Source organism: Myxocyprinus asiaticus, chromosome 29 (genome assembly GCF_019703515.2).
Source record: "Myxocyprinus asiaticus isolate MX2 ecotype Aquarium Trade chromosome 29, UBuf_Myxa_2, whole genome shotgun sequence".
NCBI lineage: Eukaryota > Metazoa > Chordata > Actinopteri > Cypriniformes > Catostomidae > Myxocyprinus > Myxocyprinus asiaticus.
This window is the reverse complement of record NC_059372.1, coordinates 41,175,214-41,196,645: the sequence shown is the minus strand read 5'-3', so window position 1 is coordinate 41,196,645 and position 21,432 is coordinate 41,175,214. Positions and strand designations below refer to the sequence as shown.

General features: G+C 38.2%; 2 protein-coding genes and 1 non-coding gene across 3 annotated transcripts in view; 1 reads left to right on the top strand and 2 right to left on the bottom strand.

Moving 5' to 3' along the window:
• LOC127419752 (spermatogenesis-associated protein 2-like) overlaps positions 1-21,432 on the top strand; it is a 118,640-nt gene that overhangs the window by 85,178 nt on the left and 12,030 nt on the right. The window lies entirely within an intron of this gene.
• LOC127419750 (T-complex protein 1 subunit alpha) lies at positions 103-20,197 on the bottom strand. The gene is made up of 12 exons (XM_051661435.1): positions 20,063-20,197; positions 15,574-15,659; positions 15,296-15,424; positions 12,671-12,768; positions 12,460-12,570; positions 11,682-11,863; positions 6,555-6,681; positions 4,394-4,569; positions 4,072-4,195; positions 2,859-3,051; positions 828-991; positions 103-535 (listed from the first exon to the last, which is right to left on the bottom strand). Exons 1-12 carry the CDS (start codon positions 20,133-20,135, stop codon positions 322-324), a joined length of 1,677 nt encoding a protein of 558 aa, XP_051517395.1. The 5' UTR covers positions 20,136-20,197; the 3' UTR covers positions 103-321.
• On the bottom strand, positions 12,831-12,968 carry LOC127420616 (small nucleolar RNA SNORA29). Its single transcript, XR_007893831.1, has one exon. It is a non-coding gene; the product is annotated as a small nucleolar RNA SNORA29 (small nucleolar RNA).

Genomic DNA, 21,432 nt, shown 5'->3' with positions numbered 1-21,432 from the left:
AAATGCATCTTAATACTAGGTGGAAACAGTCTTAGCAAAGAATTTTCCTTTAATTCCTTTAAATAACCAGTACTTTTAAGAAGCCAAGAAATAAAGTCACTATCATACCATTCTGGTTTATTTTTTTGAAATGGAGGAAAAAAGGAACATTTGTTACATTACACATGACAAAGAGCCATGTCACCATATTAGCAAAAAAATATGTAACGTAAACAAAATGCACAGTCTACACTAACAGCTCATCTGTTGGATCCAAATATAAATACAAAGCTGAGCAGTGACACCAGAACCAGCCAATAAAACATTCAATGCAGCTGGACTTTATTCCTCTAGAGAGCCTGATTGGACAGCATCCTGGTAGGAGGGCCCGCCTTCTTTCTGGTCAGGGAAGAGCTTGATAAGGTCATCGATTCGAAGGATGGTGATAGCTGCCTCTGTGGCAAACTTCAGACTCTTGGTTTTAACCATTGTGGGTTCATACACACCAGCCTGTTTGTTGTCTCTTGGCTTTCCATTTACCAGGTCCAACCCGATCCTAAATGCAGACAAACACAAAAAAAAAAAAAATATACAGTTTAAACAGAGTTGTCCATCTGGTTTTCCATAATGGGCCACAGAGTGGTTCCAGATCATTGTCTGAACAGCTCCCATTCCACTTTAAAACTGTTTCAAAGGACACAATTAGGGAATTAAAGTAAACCAACACCATATTTATTTCACATATAAACACCACAATCTATATTCCTGATTGTACGTTTGTCTGATGTTTGACAGTCTATGCTCATATTTCTAAGATTTGAAAGTTCCCTGTGCGATGAGACACTCACCATTTGAGGTTCTTGCGTTCTGGGTTGACTTGAGCTTCATTGTGGAAGGCTCTGAGTTTGGCCACCAGGTCAGTGGAGTCTTGTGCAGCGTTGACTGCCAGAGTTTTAGGAATGATGAGCAGAGAGCGAGCAAATTCAGCAATAGCCAGCTGCTCACGAGAGCCCTTCAACAAATACACAAGCGATAAGGTTATTTTTATGGAAAAAAAAAAGAAAAAAATTTTACATTTTGAAAACCTCTAGCTATACTTTGAAAGACAAGTAATCGATGGAAAAGCACAAATTCAGTTCCTGTCTATTAAAAATACAGTGCAACAATGACGGCCCACTTTTGCAGTGGTTTTGGTTCCAGAATAATTATTCCCCATACATTTTCTTCAATGGGATTAGACTAACATTTGACTCAATGCAAACTATTTTATTTTTTTATATAAATCAGAAAATAAAATTGGTGGAAAGGTATTTAACAATTTATAAGTTACTCATCCCATTTAGCACTGTGCAATTGTACAATATAAAAAGTATCAACTATCAGTCACATAAGCAGGCCCAGACAGAATATGCATTTTTTGCGATGGGGGGGGACAATGTGGAATTCTGCAGAAAGTTTGAAACAATTTAAAAAGTATTAAAAGCAGCAGAGTACTATGCTCTTATTGGTAATTTAATAAATATGAAGGGGTGGGGAAGGTCTAGAACTTTTCTTGCAATTTTGTGGAAATCTGTGAGTTCGGCATGTGCAGAGTTCATTGCAAAATACAGGTATATAATACACATTAGCTGGGTTTCCATCCACATATTTGTGTGAATTTTGCCATATAAATCGCATGAATGCTGAATGGAGAAGCGAATAAATCTAAAATTCACAAAAACGTATTTTCTCGCATGATGTGGATACATTTACATAAACTACGAAGGAAACGTTTGCCAAATATATTCCTATAGAATTTATATAGGATTATAGATAGATGCACATGGAAAAAAAAAAAAAAAAGGCTTGTGACTTTGCCTCAGGTAATGTGAATACATAATTTGCTCAGAAAATATCATCAATATAAATCACAAGGCATCTCAAATGCTGCTCTGGTTAATCTAAATCTGAACTGTGTGACATGTTTTCGCTCCCAGACATAAGGCTTCTGCCGCCGAACACTAGCAAACATGAAGTTTGTCAGAGTGGTTTGTCTGCACGCTCTAAACTGCAAATAATTCATTCTATTTAATAATACTTTCTACATTCTACTTTCATTTTTAGTTCTATTTTGTGCCAATTTCCCTAGAAGTGACCGTTTTTTTTCCTCTTTAAACACATGAAAAGGCTGCTTTATTCGCAAATTGTTTTATCATACATTTCATTCGTAACTTGGATGGAAACATGCCTACATAGAAGATGGTTGTGCCTTTTTGGCACGATTTCCTTGTCAATGGTAACAGTGACTTTTCTGATTGGATATCTCTCTCTTCAAAGGAATCTTTACCTGGAATTTGGCTATTAAACTTTTTGTTTTTAAAAAGAAGTTGAAATGGCTTGTTCAGAGGCATATCGCATCGCTTAACCCTGTCTTGAAATGTTTTTATGTTATAGTTAAAAACAAATTCCTCTATGGATAAAATCAGTGGGATTTTTACTTCCAGAACCAAACTGTTGCAGTCTTTTCTGAATAGTCTATAACCAATCACACTGCATTTCTAGTGAGGGTTAATAAGAGTGCTTAAATCTGAAAGATAAATCAGGCATGTTTGTTCTGAGCAGTATGGATGCAGCTGTCAGCAGAGCTATTTATCAGCCCCATTTTAACCACTCTGAACTCTCACTGTCTCCCACGCGTATAACTGCACACACCACTATACAGGCAAGGCAGCAATAAAATGGGAGTGTCTTCAGACTGTTTTTAAATCACAATGCAAAGTCTAGAATAAAACAGATACATGCAAACTAACATGGGCTCAGATGTTGTTATGCAATCACAATTTGTTTAAACACCAATCCTAGAGAAACCAATTTGGACAAAAATCCCCAAAAGTCCTCACCATGCTGGTTGCATAGTTCTCCAGATAAATGGACAGTGCGGCCTCTACAGCACCACCTCCTGGTACCACTGATTTGGACTCCAGCACCCTCTTCACCACACACAGAGCATCATGCAGGGAGCGCTCCATCTCATCACACATGAAATCATTTGCACCCCGCAAGATGATAGAGGCAGATGTACGCACCTTTGTGCTGAGACAGAAAGAGGGATTTGAATTTTTTTTTTAAATTAGACAAATAAAATGTCCAATAAAGTATTAATGCACACTGATAAGACATTTAAAACAGGGGTTTACATTTGACAAGACTGTATTAGCATGCTTCAACATAAATTAATCTCGAGTAAAATAACGCAGATTTCCCAAAACCTCAAAATGCTTGTACTAGTCTCATTTAATGAGCATGTTTTTCTACCCATTACCCAGAATTCACATTGCATGTAAACACTGTACCAGCATTTATACTGGCTTACCCAATGTGCAAGATTGTTGTGCTCTTGCCTGTTTACGTTTTGACATCAAAAACAGAGAATAATCTGATTTCAAATCTCATGTTAACACGGTTTTTGTGTTGTCAGATTTATTTTGCTTATGTTTGCTGCTGTGCATGTAAACATTCAATGCGTGACAAAAATAACCCAGACAAGTAGGGTTTCATTGGTTGATACGAAATTCTGCTTCTGTTCATTTCATTCTACCTTAAAGGCCCCGGTTTTCACCTGGTATTGGCATGTCTCCTGTAACTAGATTATCTCTGATTTGATGACTAGATTCATCACTCACACCATGTCAAGTGTTACTAGATTTTGATGAAGCACAAAATAAAAAGAAAAAAAAAAAAAAAGTCAGCACATTGTTGCTCCAAATATACTTCTACATTTTAATCTCTCTGCAGACAAGATGTTTCAAGGGGAATGCTCATGTTATTTTATTATATTTAAATGTACTTCAGATGTGCATGCTTTACACGATTTGTGTCTCAGCATTGTTGATGTCTAGTAAACTGGAGAAATTGATTAAAAGTAGACAGTCCTTCATCATGGTCTGGGATGCATAAGCATTTAGTTTAAGTGATCCCATCCCTCAAACCAAATTTTTTGACCCCATTTACACCTGCATTTTAGTGCTGACCACTCAAGACAGATGTCAATCCGCAGTGTAAAGGGGACAAATGCATGACCGTCATTAATTGCTTTTATGAACATGATCTTACTTCTTGATTAGGATGAGCTCATCATCACAAACTCTCTCCTGCACCACCTCCTCTGCCTGTCCCAGCATAGCTGCCTCAAATGTTTCCTCTCCCTCCAGATTAGACAGAGATGAGCAAACAGTTGCTGCAGGGGACAAATGGAACAAAATATTTCAAAATCAACACACCAAGACTATATTACTTCCATGTTTAAAGACATGCCCTAATTTGATTTGGATCTCTTTTTGCACAAGGTGACGTGTAAAAAAACACAATGCACTTTCAGGTGTAAAAAATGTGAATACAACTGTGCCAACTGTGAATAAAAATGCAGCCAGCTGACCTCCAGTTGTTTTGGCAATGCGTTTGAGGTCTCTCTTCAGCACTCTCCTCACAGCCATAGCTCCTACATCTACAAAGTACTTCAAACACATGTCATCAATGCCTCCTGTTGTAAGGATGACATTCGCCCCCGATGCCAGAATTTTCTGAATGCGCTCCTTAGTGATGTCTGATTCCCTGAGGAACAAATTCAAAAGACAGATTAACAAACAAGAGGGAAATGAGTTACCAACTATACAGAGTGAGGGTCTGTAATAGTGCTGGTGGTATGACGTATGTAACATAAAACCGTAGAATAGTGCCAACTGATAGAAACTGCTATACCATTTATTTACTGGATGTTCATTTATTATGAAAATGAAATCATATTTGGATTGCATATGTCAATTTCCAAATAGAGAAAATCTGAATTACTGGATTATCCAAAAAATAGATGTGATATACAGTTGAAGTCCGAAGTTTACATACACTTAGGCTGAAGTCATTAAAACTCATTTTTTTAACCACTCCACAGATTTCATATTAACAAACTATAGTTTTGGCAAGTTGTTTAGGACATCTACTTTGTGCATGACACCAGTCATTTTTCCAACAATTGTTTACAGACAGATAGTCAATTAAAAGTGAAACAATATCACAATTCCAGTGGGTCTGAAGTTTACATACATTAAATTATCTGTGCCTTTAAGCAGCTTGGAAAATTCTAGAAAATGATGTCAAGCCTTTAGACAACTAGCCAATTGGCTTTTGATAGGTGTACTGAATTGGAGGTTTACTTGTGGATGTATTTTAAGGCCTACCTTCAAACTCAGTGCCTCTTTGCTTGACATCATGGGAAAATCAAAAGAAATCAGCTAAGACCTCAGAAAAAATTGTGGACCTGAAGTCTGGTTCATCCTTGGGAGCAATTTCCAAATGCCTGCAGATACCATGTCCTTTGTACAAACAATAGTACGCAAGTATAAACACCATGGGACCACGCAGCCATCATACCGCTCAGGAAGGAGATGCATTCTGTCTCCTAGAGATGAAAGTAATTTGGTGCAAAAAGTGCAAATCAACCCCAGAACAACAGCAAATGACCTTGTGAAGATGCTGGAGGAAACAGGTAGACAAGTATCTATATCCACAGTAAAACGAGTCATATATCAATATAACCTGAAAGGCTGCTCAGCAAGGAAGCAGCCAATGCTCCAAAACCGCCATAAAAAAAAAAAAAAAAAAAAAAAAAAAAAAGAGGAGAAATGTCCTCTGCTCTGATGAAACAAAAATTGAACTTTTGGCTATAATGACCATCATTATGTTTGGAGGAAAAAGGGTGAGGTTTGCAAGCCGAAGAACACCATCCCAACCGTGAAGCATGGGGGTGGCAGCATCATGTGGGGGTGCTTTGCTGAAGGAGGGACTGGTGCATTTCACAAAATAGATGGCATCATGAGGATAATTATGTGGATATATTGAAGCAACATCTCAAGACATCAGCCAGGAAGTTAAAGCTCGGTCGCAAATGGGTTTTCCAAATGGACAATGACCCCAAGCATACCTCCAAAGTTGTGGCAAAATGGCTTAAGGACAACAAAGTCAAGGTATTGGAGTGGCCATCACAAAGCCCTGACCTCAATCCAATAGAAAATTTGTGGGCAGAACTGAAAGCGTGTGCGAGCAAGGAGGCCTACAAACCTGACTCAGTTACACCAGTTCTGTCTGGAGGAATGGGCCAAAATTCCAGCAACGTAAGAGAAGCTTGTGGAAGCATTTGACCCAAGTTAAACAATTTAAAGGCAATGCTACCAAATACTAACAAGGTGTATGTAAACTTCTGACCCACTGGGAATGTGATGAAAGAAATAAAACTGACTTCAACTATATACAGCTACTGCGACTTAAGATTTGTTATACCACCCACCCTTAGCTCTGGGAAATTACAATTTTAGGAGAACTCGTGTTAAGTTAAATGATCATAATCTGACTGCTACATCCAGACAGATGTACAGCCCAAAGGTAAAACAAAAACACATTAGTGTGTGTGTGTGTAAGTTGCTTTGGGCAGAGAGTGCTTTATCCCACGCGTATAACTACACACACCACTGATGGTGTGGCAGCAACTGAAATGGGAAAGTTTACAGTTTCTGAATATTTCTTGTATAAGAATGAGATCTCACCTCTGTCTGATTTGGTCGAGTTTCTCTGGATCACTGATGACAACCTGAACGCCCATCTTCATCTTAGTCTTCTGCAGACTGAAGTCCAGACAGGCGATCTTAGCGTTGGACACACGCTTTACCATTCCTGAATGTACAAGACATTATCACACAAACAAATACTGGCATATAGGGATGGGCATTGGGCAACATATTTAATATTACACAATATGTACACACATATCTATCTATCAGGGACATGCCATCCATATAAGCAGGGTAATCGGTGCTTACCTAACAGAAGAAAAACGACACTGAAATACTTAAATACAATTGTTAATATAAACTACTGTTTTCGTTCAAATTCGACATCATCTCAGCAACAAAGACAGTTATTAATTTATTAGCTTTAGCGCCACCCTCAGGTGTAAGCACTTTGTTATGCTTTCTCTGACTTGTATTCAAAGCATTGTTTACAGTCCTTTCATTCAACATTCAAACTGAATCACGCCTGCTACTACAAATGACCCAGGTAAGCATGCTTACCAAAATAAGTTCCTTCAGTCACACTATCTGATAGGCTAGATTTCTGTTGTGTTAACACGTTCACGTAACTAATGCGTTAAGTGCCAAAAATGGATATAGTGCAAGCACTGATGACCTACGTGGATTTGGCAAAGTTAATTTCAATTAAAAATTGAGAGAGGCTATCGATACTTCAAGCAGGCGACTTTTAACAACAAAATGACGGAGATGTTCATTCGCAAGGGGAGACACATGGATTGTGTGTTCAAGTAAAGCCAAGTTAATATATTCATAAAAAAGTGTGTTATTGATATACTAGGTCATTGTTTCTGGTTAGTCTGAGGTTATGAAGTGGTGATCTGGCAATCATGTCCTTGTGTTACGCTCCATTTTATAGTTCTAACGTTAGGGTGCAGTGTCTGTTTAAAAAAAAATACATTAAGGGATGACTGCCATGTTTACGTTACATTTGCCTTGTACATTCAGGTTAAGATTGTTGTCTTTGGTGGTTAGATTAGTTAACTGCTGCGGTCCATTCCAGTATTTCTGAACAGTGGGAAGAGTGCTGTAGTGAAACTAGAAACTTGCAATCTTTTCTTTTTGTTTTGTCAAAACAAGCTCTTCTGGCACTGTGGTTCATTGTATGATTTAATGGACATAAACATGCTCGGCTCAATATGACAATCTTTTATTTGTGTGATATGAACAATATGTCCAGAATTTAAAACAATTTGGTCATGAAGCTCACCACTGTGACAATCATTTCCATTGACTGGTTGGTTTTAAGGCAACAATTTATGTCTATAACATTTCCACGACATTACACTCACCCGTATAATGTGTTTTGGGAACAGCTTTAATAATGTGCATTAAAAATCTTTGATGCTTGCTCGTTCTCAAAGCCCACGGCACATGCCTGATATACAGTTGAAGTCAGAAGTTTACATACACCTTAGCCAAATGCATTTAAACTTAGTCTTTCACAATTCCTGACATTTAATCGTTGAAAACATTCCCTGTTTTAGGACAGTTAGGATCATATACATTTACATTAGTATTTGGTAGCATTGCCTTTAAATTGTTTAACTTGGGTCAAACATTTTGGGTAGCCTTCCACAAGCTTCTCACAATAAGTTGCTGGAATTTTGGCCCATTCCTTCAGACAGAACTGGTGTAACTGAGTCAGGTTTGTAGTTCTCCTTGCTCGCACACGCTTTTTCAGTTCTGCCCACAAATTTTCTATCGGATTGAGGTTAGGGCTTTGCAATGGCCACTCCAATACCTTGACTTTGTTGTCCTTAAGCCATTTTGCCACAAATTTGGAGGTATGCTTGGGGTCATTGTCCATTTGGAAAACCCATTTGTGACCGAGCTTTAACTTCCTGGCTGATGTCTTGAGATGTTGCTTCAATATATCCACAATTTTCCTTCCTTGTGATGCCATGATTGCAAGCCTTACCCTTTTTCCTCCAAACAAAACAATGGTCATTATGGCCAAACAGTTAAATTTGTTTCATCAGGCCAGAGGACATCTCTCCAAAAAAGTAAGATCTTTGTCCCAATGTGCACTTTGCAAACTGTAGTCTGGCTTTTTTATGGCGGTTTTGAAGCAGTGGCTTCTTCCGTGCTGAGCAGCCTTTCAGGTTATGTCGATATAGGACTCGATTTACTGTGGATATAGATACTTGTCTACTTGTTTACTCCAGCATCTTCACAAGGTCCTTTGCTGTTGTTTTGGGACTTATTTGCACTTCGCACCAAACTACGCTCATCTCTAGGAGACAGAATGTGTCTCCTTCCCGAGCAGTATGATGGCTGTGTGGTTCCCATGGTGTTTATACTTGCGTACTATTGTTTGTACAAAGGACATGGTATCTGCAGGAATTTGGAAATTGGTTAATCCTTGGGAGCAGACTTCAGGTCCACAATTTTTTTTTTCCTGAGTTCTTGGCTGATTTCTTTTGATTTTCCCATGATGTCAAGCAAAGAGGCACCGAGTTTGAAGGTAGGCCTTAAAATACATCCACAAGTACACCTCCAATTCAGTACACCTCCTATCAGAAGCTAATTGGCTAATTGTCTAAAGGCTTGACCTCATTTTTTGGAATTTACAAAGATGCTTAAAGACACAGTTAACTTGTGTATGTAAACTTCTGACCCACTGGAATTGTGATAGTCAATTAAAAGTGAAACAATCTGTTTGTAAACAATTGTTGGAAAAATTACTTGTCATGCACAAAGTAGATGTCCTAAACAACTTGCCAAAACTATAGTTTAATATGAAATATGTGGAGTGGTTAAAAAATGAGTTTTAATGACTTCAGCCTAAGTGTATGTAAACGTCTGACTTCAAATGCATATCTTGAATGGGGACACATTTGTTTGCATTTGTCCTTTGCAATTCGACTGGAAAGGAGCACGACCTGCAGAACACAAACAAAATCTCCACAAGATTTGTTTAACATTTTCCAGTTCTAAAAGGAGATAAATGTCTTTAAACAGCAGCTAGTTTTTTTTTTCCCCAACACAAACACTTATTAATTCATGAATTACAATTAATGTCAATTATGTAAAAATAACAATATAAAATTTTATGTGCCTTAACATGAATTTGTCAAAATATTACTGTATCCAAGAAACATGGGATGATCAGAGATTAAGACAACAGGATTTCTTATTATTATTATTAAGGCAGAGGCACTAAGTGCAAATAGTGTTAGACAGATATTATTTACACACCTAATTAAATTCTAACAGGGCATCACTGCAGTGTTTATTTAGAGCCCCACAGACACCCTATCATTGTGAGGAAATCAACCTTTATATTAATTTTGTTTATTATTATTAGTATTAAAGAAAAATATCAAGAGTGGAGACAGGATGGGGAAAACCGGGTCAAAGAGGATTAGAACCCAGGTCAGCCACAGAGAAAAATTACATTCATACTGTCTTAATAGACTAAGCCATTGCAGAGATACTCAAGCAGCAGTTTGCCTTTAAATTCTTTGTTTCCACCAGACTATTTCTGTGCAAATAGCCGCAGTAAGCGGCAGGCATTTACACCTAGTGCAAATAGTCACTCTATAATAATAATAATAATGTTATATTATTCATATTACTGAAGTTTCTAATATTTTCCATCATTAATGCACTGAGATGCAAGCAAAAAAGCACGGACGAAAGCATCTTAATGCGCATGTGCGAGTAATTGACAAGAAAGGGATCCCTTCTAGACATGACCTCATGTGGGCACTGAGGTAGGTATGATGTCATAGCAAGTCTTCTTCACTTGAAGATATTTGGAATGAGAAATGAACTTGTGCCTCTAGCTTCCTGGTGGATTGTAAATCACCATATGAGAGTATTACAGCGTGTCAGCGTATCACACTGCATAATTTAGTGGAAAATGGATAATTCTTCATGAAGTAAATGAGAATACATCAATATTTCTGTAAATGTGCACTTTTTTGTTCAATGGGATGTTGTTAACTGAAGCCTGCTTGGGATAAAACAGCGGGATTTTACATCATTCAATAGGTACGCTTTTCATAAAAAGTTTAATTTTCATAACACTCGCTTTGATATATTGATATAAATTAAGAAATTACTCTGGCAGTAACGTTTCTACTGTAAAACAGTAGTCTTAAATCGATGCCTGAGACTTTTTAATGATATATATAGTTTGTCCAGATTAATTACATTCTTTACCATAACTATAGAGTAACTTTAAACAAATGAAAACAAAGAATGCTTCAGAGCATGGGCGCCCTGAAAAACAAACAGGTCAAGTTAGACTATGGTCCATTAAGCTATTAATATTAATTTGTCTTGACAATATATTTTTATGTTAGGTATGCATCTTTTGATTTTACCTTGTGAGTTTATCATCAATCTCTGTGCCTCCCCTGACATGCTCTGGTGCGCCCCTGGGGAGGAGCACCTCCCAGTTTGAAAACTGTGGCCATAGACAAATTGATTTCAACGATAACTTATAAACCTTTAAAGACAGACCTATCTTGAGTTCCAAACACTTCATTGTTTAAAAATTGTGTTTGACAGTGGAATTCATGGTAAACTACATTACCCATGGTAAAGCAGAGAAATAAACACCAATCAAGAGAACCGTGGCCAACGAAACGTGCCTCTGAGCGACCACCTACTCCACGTAATCAAGTCGGTTTCACCTGACCCTTAAACTACTTTTTATATATTTGTACATAGTGCTTTGCAATAAACAATATTGTTTCTATACATATCACAAACCTAAAATCAATGGTTTTATATATTCCTATAGTTTTTTATTCAATGACATTCGCAATGCTTTATGGGATTGTAGTCTGTGCCCTTATTAAAGACAATAAGTACACAGCCTTATACCTTTGTCTTTATGCCCGATTTTCAAATAATTTTTTGCTTCAAAACAAAGTTTGTGATGTGATTCACCTCAGAGCTGGTTGGTTAGATTCACGACTCACAACTCTTATGAAGGATTTTATAAAAAGTGGGGAAAATACTTCAGGAACCCAGACGACTGAAAAAGTGGGCGGGCACTGTTGCGCTCTATTGTCTAGCCATACAAACAACACAAATGCAAAAATATTTCCTGCAAACAAATGGACAAACCTTGTGATCCGACAGTGCAGTTGAGTGCATATCCATTGACAAGGAAACTCTCTTTCTGGCTGCGTCCGTGGGCCTTCAGTACATTCACAGAATTGATGGGATAGCGAGCCACACCTTTTCCATCAACAAACTTCACAGCCAGGGCAGCATCCACCACGATGTTAGCAAAGAAGTCAGCATCACTGACGAAAAAGGTCAAGGACCAACATCCTTATTTCAAATGATTAAACTGCTTATGCAGTTTCAAATTCTGAAAAGATTGTGCAGGCTAAATAACCTTGCAAAAAAAGTATTAAAATGTTTATTGGAATTACCATATTTTTTGGACTTGCCATCATGGTAATATCATGGGTTTTGAACACTATCAGGGAGGTAATAACATGGTATTTGTTTAAATACTGTGGAGTAACCTGTACATACAATTGTACACAAATATGATTATCATACAGTACCATGGTATCCAATAAACACAATGGAAGTGATTGGGGACCGAGGCTGTAACATTCTGCCTAACATCTCCTTTGTGTTCTACTAAAGAAAGAAAGTGATAGTTTTGAACAGAGAGGGTGATTAAATGCAGTATTTTTTCATTTTTGGGTGAACTATCCCTTTAAATATATCAAAAGGAAAAACTAAAACTTAATTAAATGAAAAATAAAAATCTTTGTTTTCCCATTAAAAATGTCATAAAAGTAACATCAGAGCCCTAAGAAAGCCGCCCAGAGAGTTTGATTCCATGAACATACAACTGTGAATAACAGCACTCCATAAAGGATACACTCCAATGATCTTTGACGACATGGATGTCTTGGCTGCACTGACGAGACACTCTCTTCCCAAGTCATCTGTGCTAATGGTCAGATTCTCACTGATGTATCTCACTGCCTCTCTGTGAACCACAGCAAATGAGTCAGTTATTTTATTTGTATGTCTTTATGAATCACGCTTAAGATGCACAGGGCTTTTTGTTGGCATAAAAAGTGACTCACTTGCAGGCCAGCCTGTATCCACTGATGATGGAGGTGGGGTGGATCTTCTGTTTGACCAGCTCATCAGCGCTCTTCAACAGTTCAGCCGCAATGATCACCTACACACACACACGGTTTCAACAACATAATGATAATATTTTTAAGTTATAAATAGTAACATTTTCTAGTGTACTGTCAGACATGTGAAGGCTGCAGGGGAAGAGCTGCAACTCCCGCAATTTATGACATATTTTATCTATCCTGTTAGCATAGCCACACATACTGATAGAGGACAGATGAATGGTACTAAAACAGGAAATTCTGTAGGTTTGGAGATATCATTTGGCAGATAGTATTATCCAAAGCAACTTCCTGTTTCCTGCACTGCTGATTCTAGAGTGCTACAGCAAAAAAACTGCATTGTAATGTTGTCATTTAATTCAGTCTGAAATTAATGTGATGAAAGAACCGCTTAAGAATCATTCCGGCTGATTTCTGAATCATTTCAAACAATTAACTGAAAACAACCTACTGAAAATAAAGTTTGCTCACAAATCAGACATCCATTTGGCCTGCAAGTTTTACTCCACACAAGCTCTAACCAAGAGCAATATATAGGCATAGTTGATGAAATACTTTTGAGCAGAGTTTAACTAGAAAAATGTATATTCAGTTTAGAATTTCCCAAGATTTAAGATATTAATTTCAATGACTTTTCCAGGCCTGAATTTTTTATTTATTTTTATTTCCTGATATTTCCAGGTTTTCCATGACCGTGATACATGAATATATTCTATGGTACTAATAAAAGATTATCATTACAGGTCGACCAACATGGGCTTTTTTTTTTTTTTTTTTTTTTTTTATGGCCAATGCTGATCTCCAGTGAGTAGGGTGATAGGCTGAAATAATGCCCATTTATCAAACAATTTAATATAGTAAATGACAAACTGAATTAAAAAAAATCTTAAATAAGATTGTGTTTTTTTTAGATGGTAATTAGCAGTTTTGCCTGGTTGCTGTTTAGTCATCCAATTTTAGTAAGTGTTTGCACAAAGAAATTGTAATACATTAGGAAATAAGTGCACACAAGTAGTCCAGCAACCACGGACAGTATGTGCGCATTGGCAATCAAATTTTTTCACAATAAACCGAATCAATTTAATTCACATACAATGCACAGTGAAAATGACATTTACTTGGGAGCACATGAAGCACTTTTTCTTTGAATTTGCTCTATTGATCCAGAAAGCAGCAATCTACTGACCGCTTCCAGTTTACACGGCCAAAATCACCTGCTTGGACTGTCACAGGCTGACACTCGCCCATCATTCATGATTCACAGTTTTGATCCAGGCTATTATAAAACACGCTTAAGGAATATGAGCGCGAGTTTGCAGAAGTTTCCTGTTGTGTGTTTATTAAATCTGTTTAAACTAAACATCTGCATATTTGCAGACAGTATATACGTTTTATTGATATTTATCTTTTTATCATTAGACAAGACAGGGAATTGTTGAGAAGGGGAAGAGAATGAAACAACTGAGCACTTTAATCATGACCTCAAACGCAACTGTCGTGGCCACGATATGTTGGACCGTTTAAATGTTGCACAACGGACTATTATTGTGGTAACACGACGGCACTAACAACAAAATCTGTGATGGCCATTTACATGTCTCAGATGGTTAACAGGTGATTCTTGGCACCATCGCTTCTTGAGAAACTAATCGGCCAAAATGGGAAAATTTCAGACAATGGCGATCATTTAAAGTGTCATGAAACCCAAAAACACTTTTTTGAAATTTGAACAGATAATGTACAGGATGCACCTCCCTGAAAACAATGATAACACTCATTATGTTTACTGTAAAGTGGTTATTTTTTCATTTTGTTGAGCCATTTCGTTCAGTTTCAAAAGGACAGTTGAAGCAACGTCACATAAATAAGGTATATGCGTAAATTATTGACACTATTAACTATATAAACTATTGAGTTATTATTGGTAGGACAGCACGCATTTACGTCACTAGATTGTGTTTCTCCAAATTATTCATGAGAAGGAATACTTCAATCCAATCACAGCGCTGCCTCATTCGTGAGCTCACATTACAACCTCATCGAAGATTTCAAACACATGACATGGACGAAACAGCTGTTCCGCAGGCACGAGACTTCAACAGCACTCAGAGAACAGAAATGAGATTGGACTTTTACATTAAACACCATGGTCAGATTGATATCACTCCACAAACGCACCACAGTCCATTCCTGGACCACTGCGAGCATTCCTTGGCTGCAGTTGTGTAAGTCCCGCTCCAAATATGCTGGTGATCCAACTTGTGTGTATCGGACCTTTCATTGTATGTGCCATCCCTGCTGTCTGTGTTTTTGGAAGTAGGTCTTGACCCCCTCCCGTTTTCCCATCTTCCCACCCACATATTTACATATTTTCCCAACCAATTCGAAAGTCATTTCTCAGTCTTAGATGTGAAAATTGGGGCTCCATGCGATTTACATGGTACTCTAAGGTACTTCCAAGATTACCTTTGCTAGTCCATGGCACGTTTCAAGACATCATAGTACATTTGATGGCACCTTGTTATTGAAGAACATAAGTTCATGCAGCAAGAGCAAATGTCTCACCACTGATGTTGTTCCGTCTCCAACCTCCTTGTCCTGTAGCTCTGCCAGTTCACAGAGGACTTTAGCAGCCGGGTGCTCCACCTCCAGCAGCTTCAGGATGGTGGCTCCATCATTGGTGATGGTCACGTCCTGAAAGTCATTCAAGCATTAGAAACTACAACAGAACAGACAACATAGTATTATATAAACCACAACCATTATTAATAGTTCCAAATGTAAGCATTATGCTAGGTGAATATCAATGGTTACTTTGACAGATGTAAAATGTCTGCACTTACTCCAATGTCATCCACCAACATCTTGTCGAGTCCAACCGGGCCAAGAGAGCTCTTCACGATGTTAGCAATGGATGAAGCGGCCACGACTGTGTATGAACAGATGAACCGTATCAGTATATTATAGGGATGGGCATTTTGTCTACAGTGACATGTACATAACTGTATATATAATAATATGTCTGACAAACGTCTTTGGCTGCTGCATTGCGTCTTGTTCCAGTGTATGGTCTATTCATTTTTATAGGCTGTTAGAAAATAATCTGTTACAAAATGTACAAAAGATTGCATAATCAAAATATAATGCATCTTATTTTGTCATCGTGAAGATTCGCTGCACAACTCAGAATGTGCACAACATGCATCTGTCTGTTCTTCCTTAAGGTTACCGTAGTAATCTTAGTAAGCGCGCACCAGTTTTTTAGTGACTGTCTGAACCTTCTATTTTCAAATCGCAGTTGGCTTAACAGGAGACGCCATAACCATCGTGTTTTTAATATGCGTGTTAAGTTGAAGTTCAGTCGCTGCATTCTGTTCCATTTAGCTGCACTATGTCTAACTGTTTGAAGCACTCGCCTGCTGTATATGCGTCGCTTCAGCGCATTGAGTCCACTGCCACACGCCTTGTGTGCGTGCGTGTACCCAAATGTTCGCTCCTGTGGGGAAAGCACTAATGCTCCGTATTGTTGTTGCTGTGATGATGCATGAAGCATTCCATTCAACTGGGAGAGTCGGAATTTCCACCTTTCAACTGGGGAAAGTGCAACGGAATGACACTTTAAGTCGGACATCTAACTTGGAAACTCATGCTGAAATCTTCAACTCCCATTTCGTCGAGATGCAGGTGGGTTATGTCACCCAGGGCAGGGAGGTTTACGGTCAGTGACAAAATTTCACTTTTAAAAAAATATCCATTAACAAGTCAAAGTTCTTACATTAAATGATAAATCCAGGGATGTGCTGAACGACTAATTTCACTGACGTTTAAACGGAAATTTTGAAGTCGACTAGTCTTAAAAGAAACCAACCTTCACATAAGTCAAAAATTTATGCGACCCATTTAAAATATTCCAAATCCGAAGCTAAACTCCACTGAAAAGGGGCATTTATCTGCAACCATGCTTGCCTTGCATTATGATCATTGTACATTAAATATAGAACATGACACGCATTCACTGAATCAACATTAGCGAATATTTAACAGGCATATTTATTGAAAACAATTGAATGAATAGTGCAGGACCAATAAATCAACCCTAATAGCCTGTTCTAAACGGAAATCACCACGTAGAAGTTACTTAACATATTAAAACAGTCAGAACATTATTGAAAATAATGAACAGTTAGACTAAGCCAAATCTATGAGAGAGAAACAAATGTGCTGAAAAGTTTTGCGTATTTCAAGACGTGCATTCGTGCATTAGCCATTGATCTAATATGACAGCTGTTCGGTAAAGAACGTTAAACAATAACAGTTACGATGTAAAATAAAAATGGCAATAGGCTTGAGATTTAGTCTACAACAAGCGTACAAGCATGCACAGATGTAAAGAAGACTCAAATGTAAAAACATCCTTAGGGACTTTCAAACGTTTGGAAATCTGATTCCCGCACCACCACCGAAGTGATTTCATTACTACTTTGCTGAGTTTGCTTATCTAGCGAGAGGACATTTTCCTGTGTGTGCCACGAGTGAGAGAGGGAAGAAGCACACTCAGCCGGAGGTGAAATGAATCTTTGTATCCGCTCCAGATATCCTCTTTTTAAAATAATTTGTATTATTAATTCTATTTAAAATATGTAACATTAATATGACAGTGATTTAAGCACAGCCTCTGTAAAAATATAAAGCCAAACGTAAATATGTAAAAATGATGATCAGGCCCCACTGCCATCGATCATCGTTTTCATGATCAATCATTGTTGCCACATCCGAGTACCCGAGTACATCCCCAGTGGCACCTGCAGCTTTACGGCCGTACGAACCGTGTGTACCATGAGTGCTCCGACTGACCTGAGAAATATTTACTCTCAGAATATTTCACCAATCATGAAAGGTGTCCCGTATTTCTGTTGGCTGTTTAAAAGAACTAGCAATGCCCAATTTGCGAATGAATAATTCTTTTGAGTCGGTTCTTTTCAGTGAACTGGCCAAACGGGCTTACAGATCTGTCTGAATCAATTCGTGATTCAGTACAATTCGTTCCGAGCGCTCTCTCACTGAATCATTTGGAGTGGTTTCTCACACAGTAAAACAGTATTGGGATATTTACAATTACAGCACTGGATACAGTGTAGATTTACCTACAGTCAACTAAAACAAAAGCCTGTCTTTTTGAGAGGTACCTTTGAGAAACTTCAGCTAGTGCTGTGTCATGAGAACAAGGGGCTGTTCAAACTGAACGTGTTTGTGTCCGCTCGCGCTTTTTCAATCGTTTTCCATATAAACATTCACTAGATGGATGTCTTTTGACAACTATGTCACGTTTCACTGTATTTTTAGCATCTCTCATGGGAGCGCTGCATTTTTAGACGTCGTGTCAAGTTAAAAAGAACTTCTTCAACTGATAAAAACACGTCTCGAGACACCTGTGCTCTGCTCTATTGTGGTGCATTTTGCTTTTTTAGCACGAAAACGCATTTGTCTGAACGGTTACTGGAAGACATGCTTTAGCCAATAGTTACATGAATGCTACTTGATATATAGAACCCCACTAGATAAAAGGTTTATTAGACAGATTTAGAGATCTGCTACCCGACGGGACCCGAGAACCCAAGTTTCGGGTCTGGTTCAGGTTTGTTATTTATGAAAAAACTAAACAGGCTCACCAATCTTGTTTCACGCTCTCACTCAGACACGTGCGAATGGACGAGTTAAGGGTCGTTCACACAAAATGTGTTTTTGCCAGCGTCTGTTCTGTTTTCACATTGTTTAAACACTTGCTAGATGAATGTCTTTGACATTTGCACTGCATCTCGCTTTTTCTTCAGCGTCTCACGCAGGACCGGCATATTTTAAACACCATGTCAAGTTAAAAAGAACTTAACATTTTCAAAAACGAATGTTGAGACACCTGCGCAATGTTTCATTCTTTGTGCCGCATCTAGATTGTGACAATTGCGCTAAAAACAAAGATTCAACAATCTGAACAAGTTCAGGCTGTAAAGAGAGGACTGTTTCATTGTTTCATATTATTCCAGATTGTTCTACACCAAGTGAAGTTTCTGCTAATAAACAGTAAGTCAATGCTCCCCCCCCCAGCCTTTTGCTCTAGTGTACTGAGGGGGCTGCTGTGCCTTGTTAAAACTGTGCATGTTTACTGTTTCAATACTGTTAAGAATGTTGCATATATGCTTACATAAAATACAGCCTATTGCTACAGTACTTGCTAGAAGAAATTAGTAAGCGATTTCGGGCCACACGGTCTCGGGTTTCATTTTAAGGCCCGTGCAGACCTCTAGGCAGATTTCTGTACGTACCCTCAGATTAAATCCTGCTGACGCCCATGCCTAGTATATAAACAGGGCTGCAATAAATTTAATTACCAATTAGGTGGGTATGTTCGTTGTGGCATGGAGGACGTGTGCCAGTGTCCTCACTTATGAAAAAAAAAAAAAAAAAAAAAAAACTGCAATTCAAATTATTTTTCTTTTTTTTTTTTTTGAACACTACATGTAACATGCACTCATACATACGTTTTACAGCACTGAATTTGCACTTCGTTTCAAGGGGAACATTGAGCATGATGTCGAAAAACATGTGCCATCCATAAAATACAGGAACTGAAACGTTGCCTTTTTAATCTTGACTAGGCTGATAAAAGAAATAATTGACAGCCTAATCGATATTCAAAAGAGTTGTTAGATGCAAGTGCAACCCTAAATATGAATATTTTGAAGTTTTCTGCTCAACATGATTACACATTATTGTACATTGTGCCTACTATGTCCACCTTTCAAAGTAGCCTTTTGACACTCCAACTGTAATCTATAAAATATACAGTATGTATATTGTACATCGTGCATTTTTTTTCCCCCGTAGTGTTCTTTTATTAATAAGTGCAATGTTCGACCAACACTTTGGAGAAGCGCGCAAGATTTTCACCTGTCTTAACATCCTATGATTGGACAACAGGCATAATAAATACACTGTAACCTCAGATATGACATGCACTCATTCATTGGAAATATCCGCAATGACTGATGCAGCTCAATGTTGCATTTAATCAAGCCAGTGTACCAACAGAGCGCAAACCAGCGGTACGGATTTTAATTGAGGGTTTAGAAAACAACGTTTATGTTACACTAGTAATTTTTAGTTAAAGTTAAATTAAACCATCGGATGACTAATAAACAGATTGCGCTTAGCCGCACGTGCTGTGCGAGACACCGGCCGCACGCTCCACAGCCGTTCAAACATCGCTCCACGCGAGCCGTTTGTCACTCCACGCGTTTTCTTTTCACGGGTGAATATAGACTCATTCGGACTCACCATTTTGAGTCCGAACGGACTCGCCGGTCGTCCTCTGGCCGAGCACGTTTAACGGACCCTCTGTCATGGACATTTTGAACGTGAGAGAAGAATGGGCGAGCGCGCATTGGGTTATGGGAGTGAGCGCGCGGTGGGTTATGGGAGTGAAAACGGGTGGGGCCTCGGGTGGAAAGTTCCAGATTGATCCTGATGATGAGCCTTCACTTCACACTCAGTATACATAAACAATTCAACAAGTCTAAAGAGACGACTCTACACATTAATATCTATAAAGAACTCTAAAATCACAGAGAGATTAATCTAGTTACTATTTAAGTTTGAAAAACTACAGTTCCCAGTTTGAATGCAGTCATTTATTCGATGGTTTTTCCGAAGCGCTTGTTAAGACTGAGGGACATCTAGTGGACTGGTGAGGTACGTCAACGCACCAATGAGTCTGACCAAATACCCACTCAGTGGGTATTTTTGGAACGCACTCGGGAGGCTATTTCCAGTCATGAAAGTGCAGCTCCGACCTACTTGAATGGAGAAAGACCAAAATCTCGTTTGGGCAAGATTACAATCAAAGAGCATATTTAAAATCAGCAGTAAAACATGACAACACTGGTATCATAAACTATGCTTCTTTTCCTCAGATTACTCTAAAATACGTAATTTTCCCGTCTTGTATAGCTAATGCGCATGCACGTTCCAGAGTTGATTGACAGGCGATGTCTTTATCTAAAAGGTGATTGGCTCTTTTACCTGTAAGGCGGGACTTCCTTTCTACATCCGTTGACCGTTGGGCATCCCAATTTCTCCATTTCAAGTGGCCCATCTCTGCTAAATCATCTCTGGTCATATCTAGAAGGTAACCCTTCCATGTCAAGATTCTTTTTCAACGATAACTTATAAAACTTTAAAGACTGACCTACCGTGGGCTACGAGGTTGTTCATCAATTGTATGCTTCCATTGAAGCCATCCGTCTTCGTTATTTCAACTTCATTGTTTTAAAATCGTGTTTGATAACGGAATTCATGGTAAAAAAACAAAAACTACATTACCCATGGTACAGTAGTAAAAAATATCCACCAATCATAGAACCGCAGCCAACGAAACCCGTGAAAGGTACCACGGAGCTACCGCACACTCCCATGAAGCACTGTGAATGACATTACCGACTCAAGTCTCCCTTCACCCTTAAACTATATTTGTACATATCGGAATTTTTGTAATAAACCTAAAATATATTGTTTGTTTACTTATAATCAACAACCTAAAATCAATAGTTTTATATATTCTCATTGTTTTTTATAATTCGCAGTGTTTTATGGGATTGTAGTTTGTGCCCTCATGAAAGATGTTAAGTACACCGCCTTGTACCTTTGTC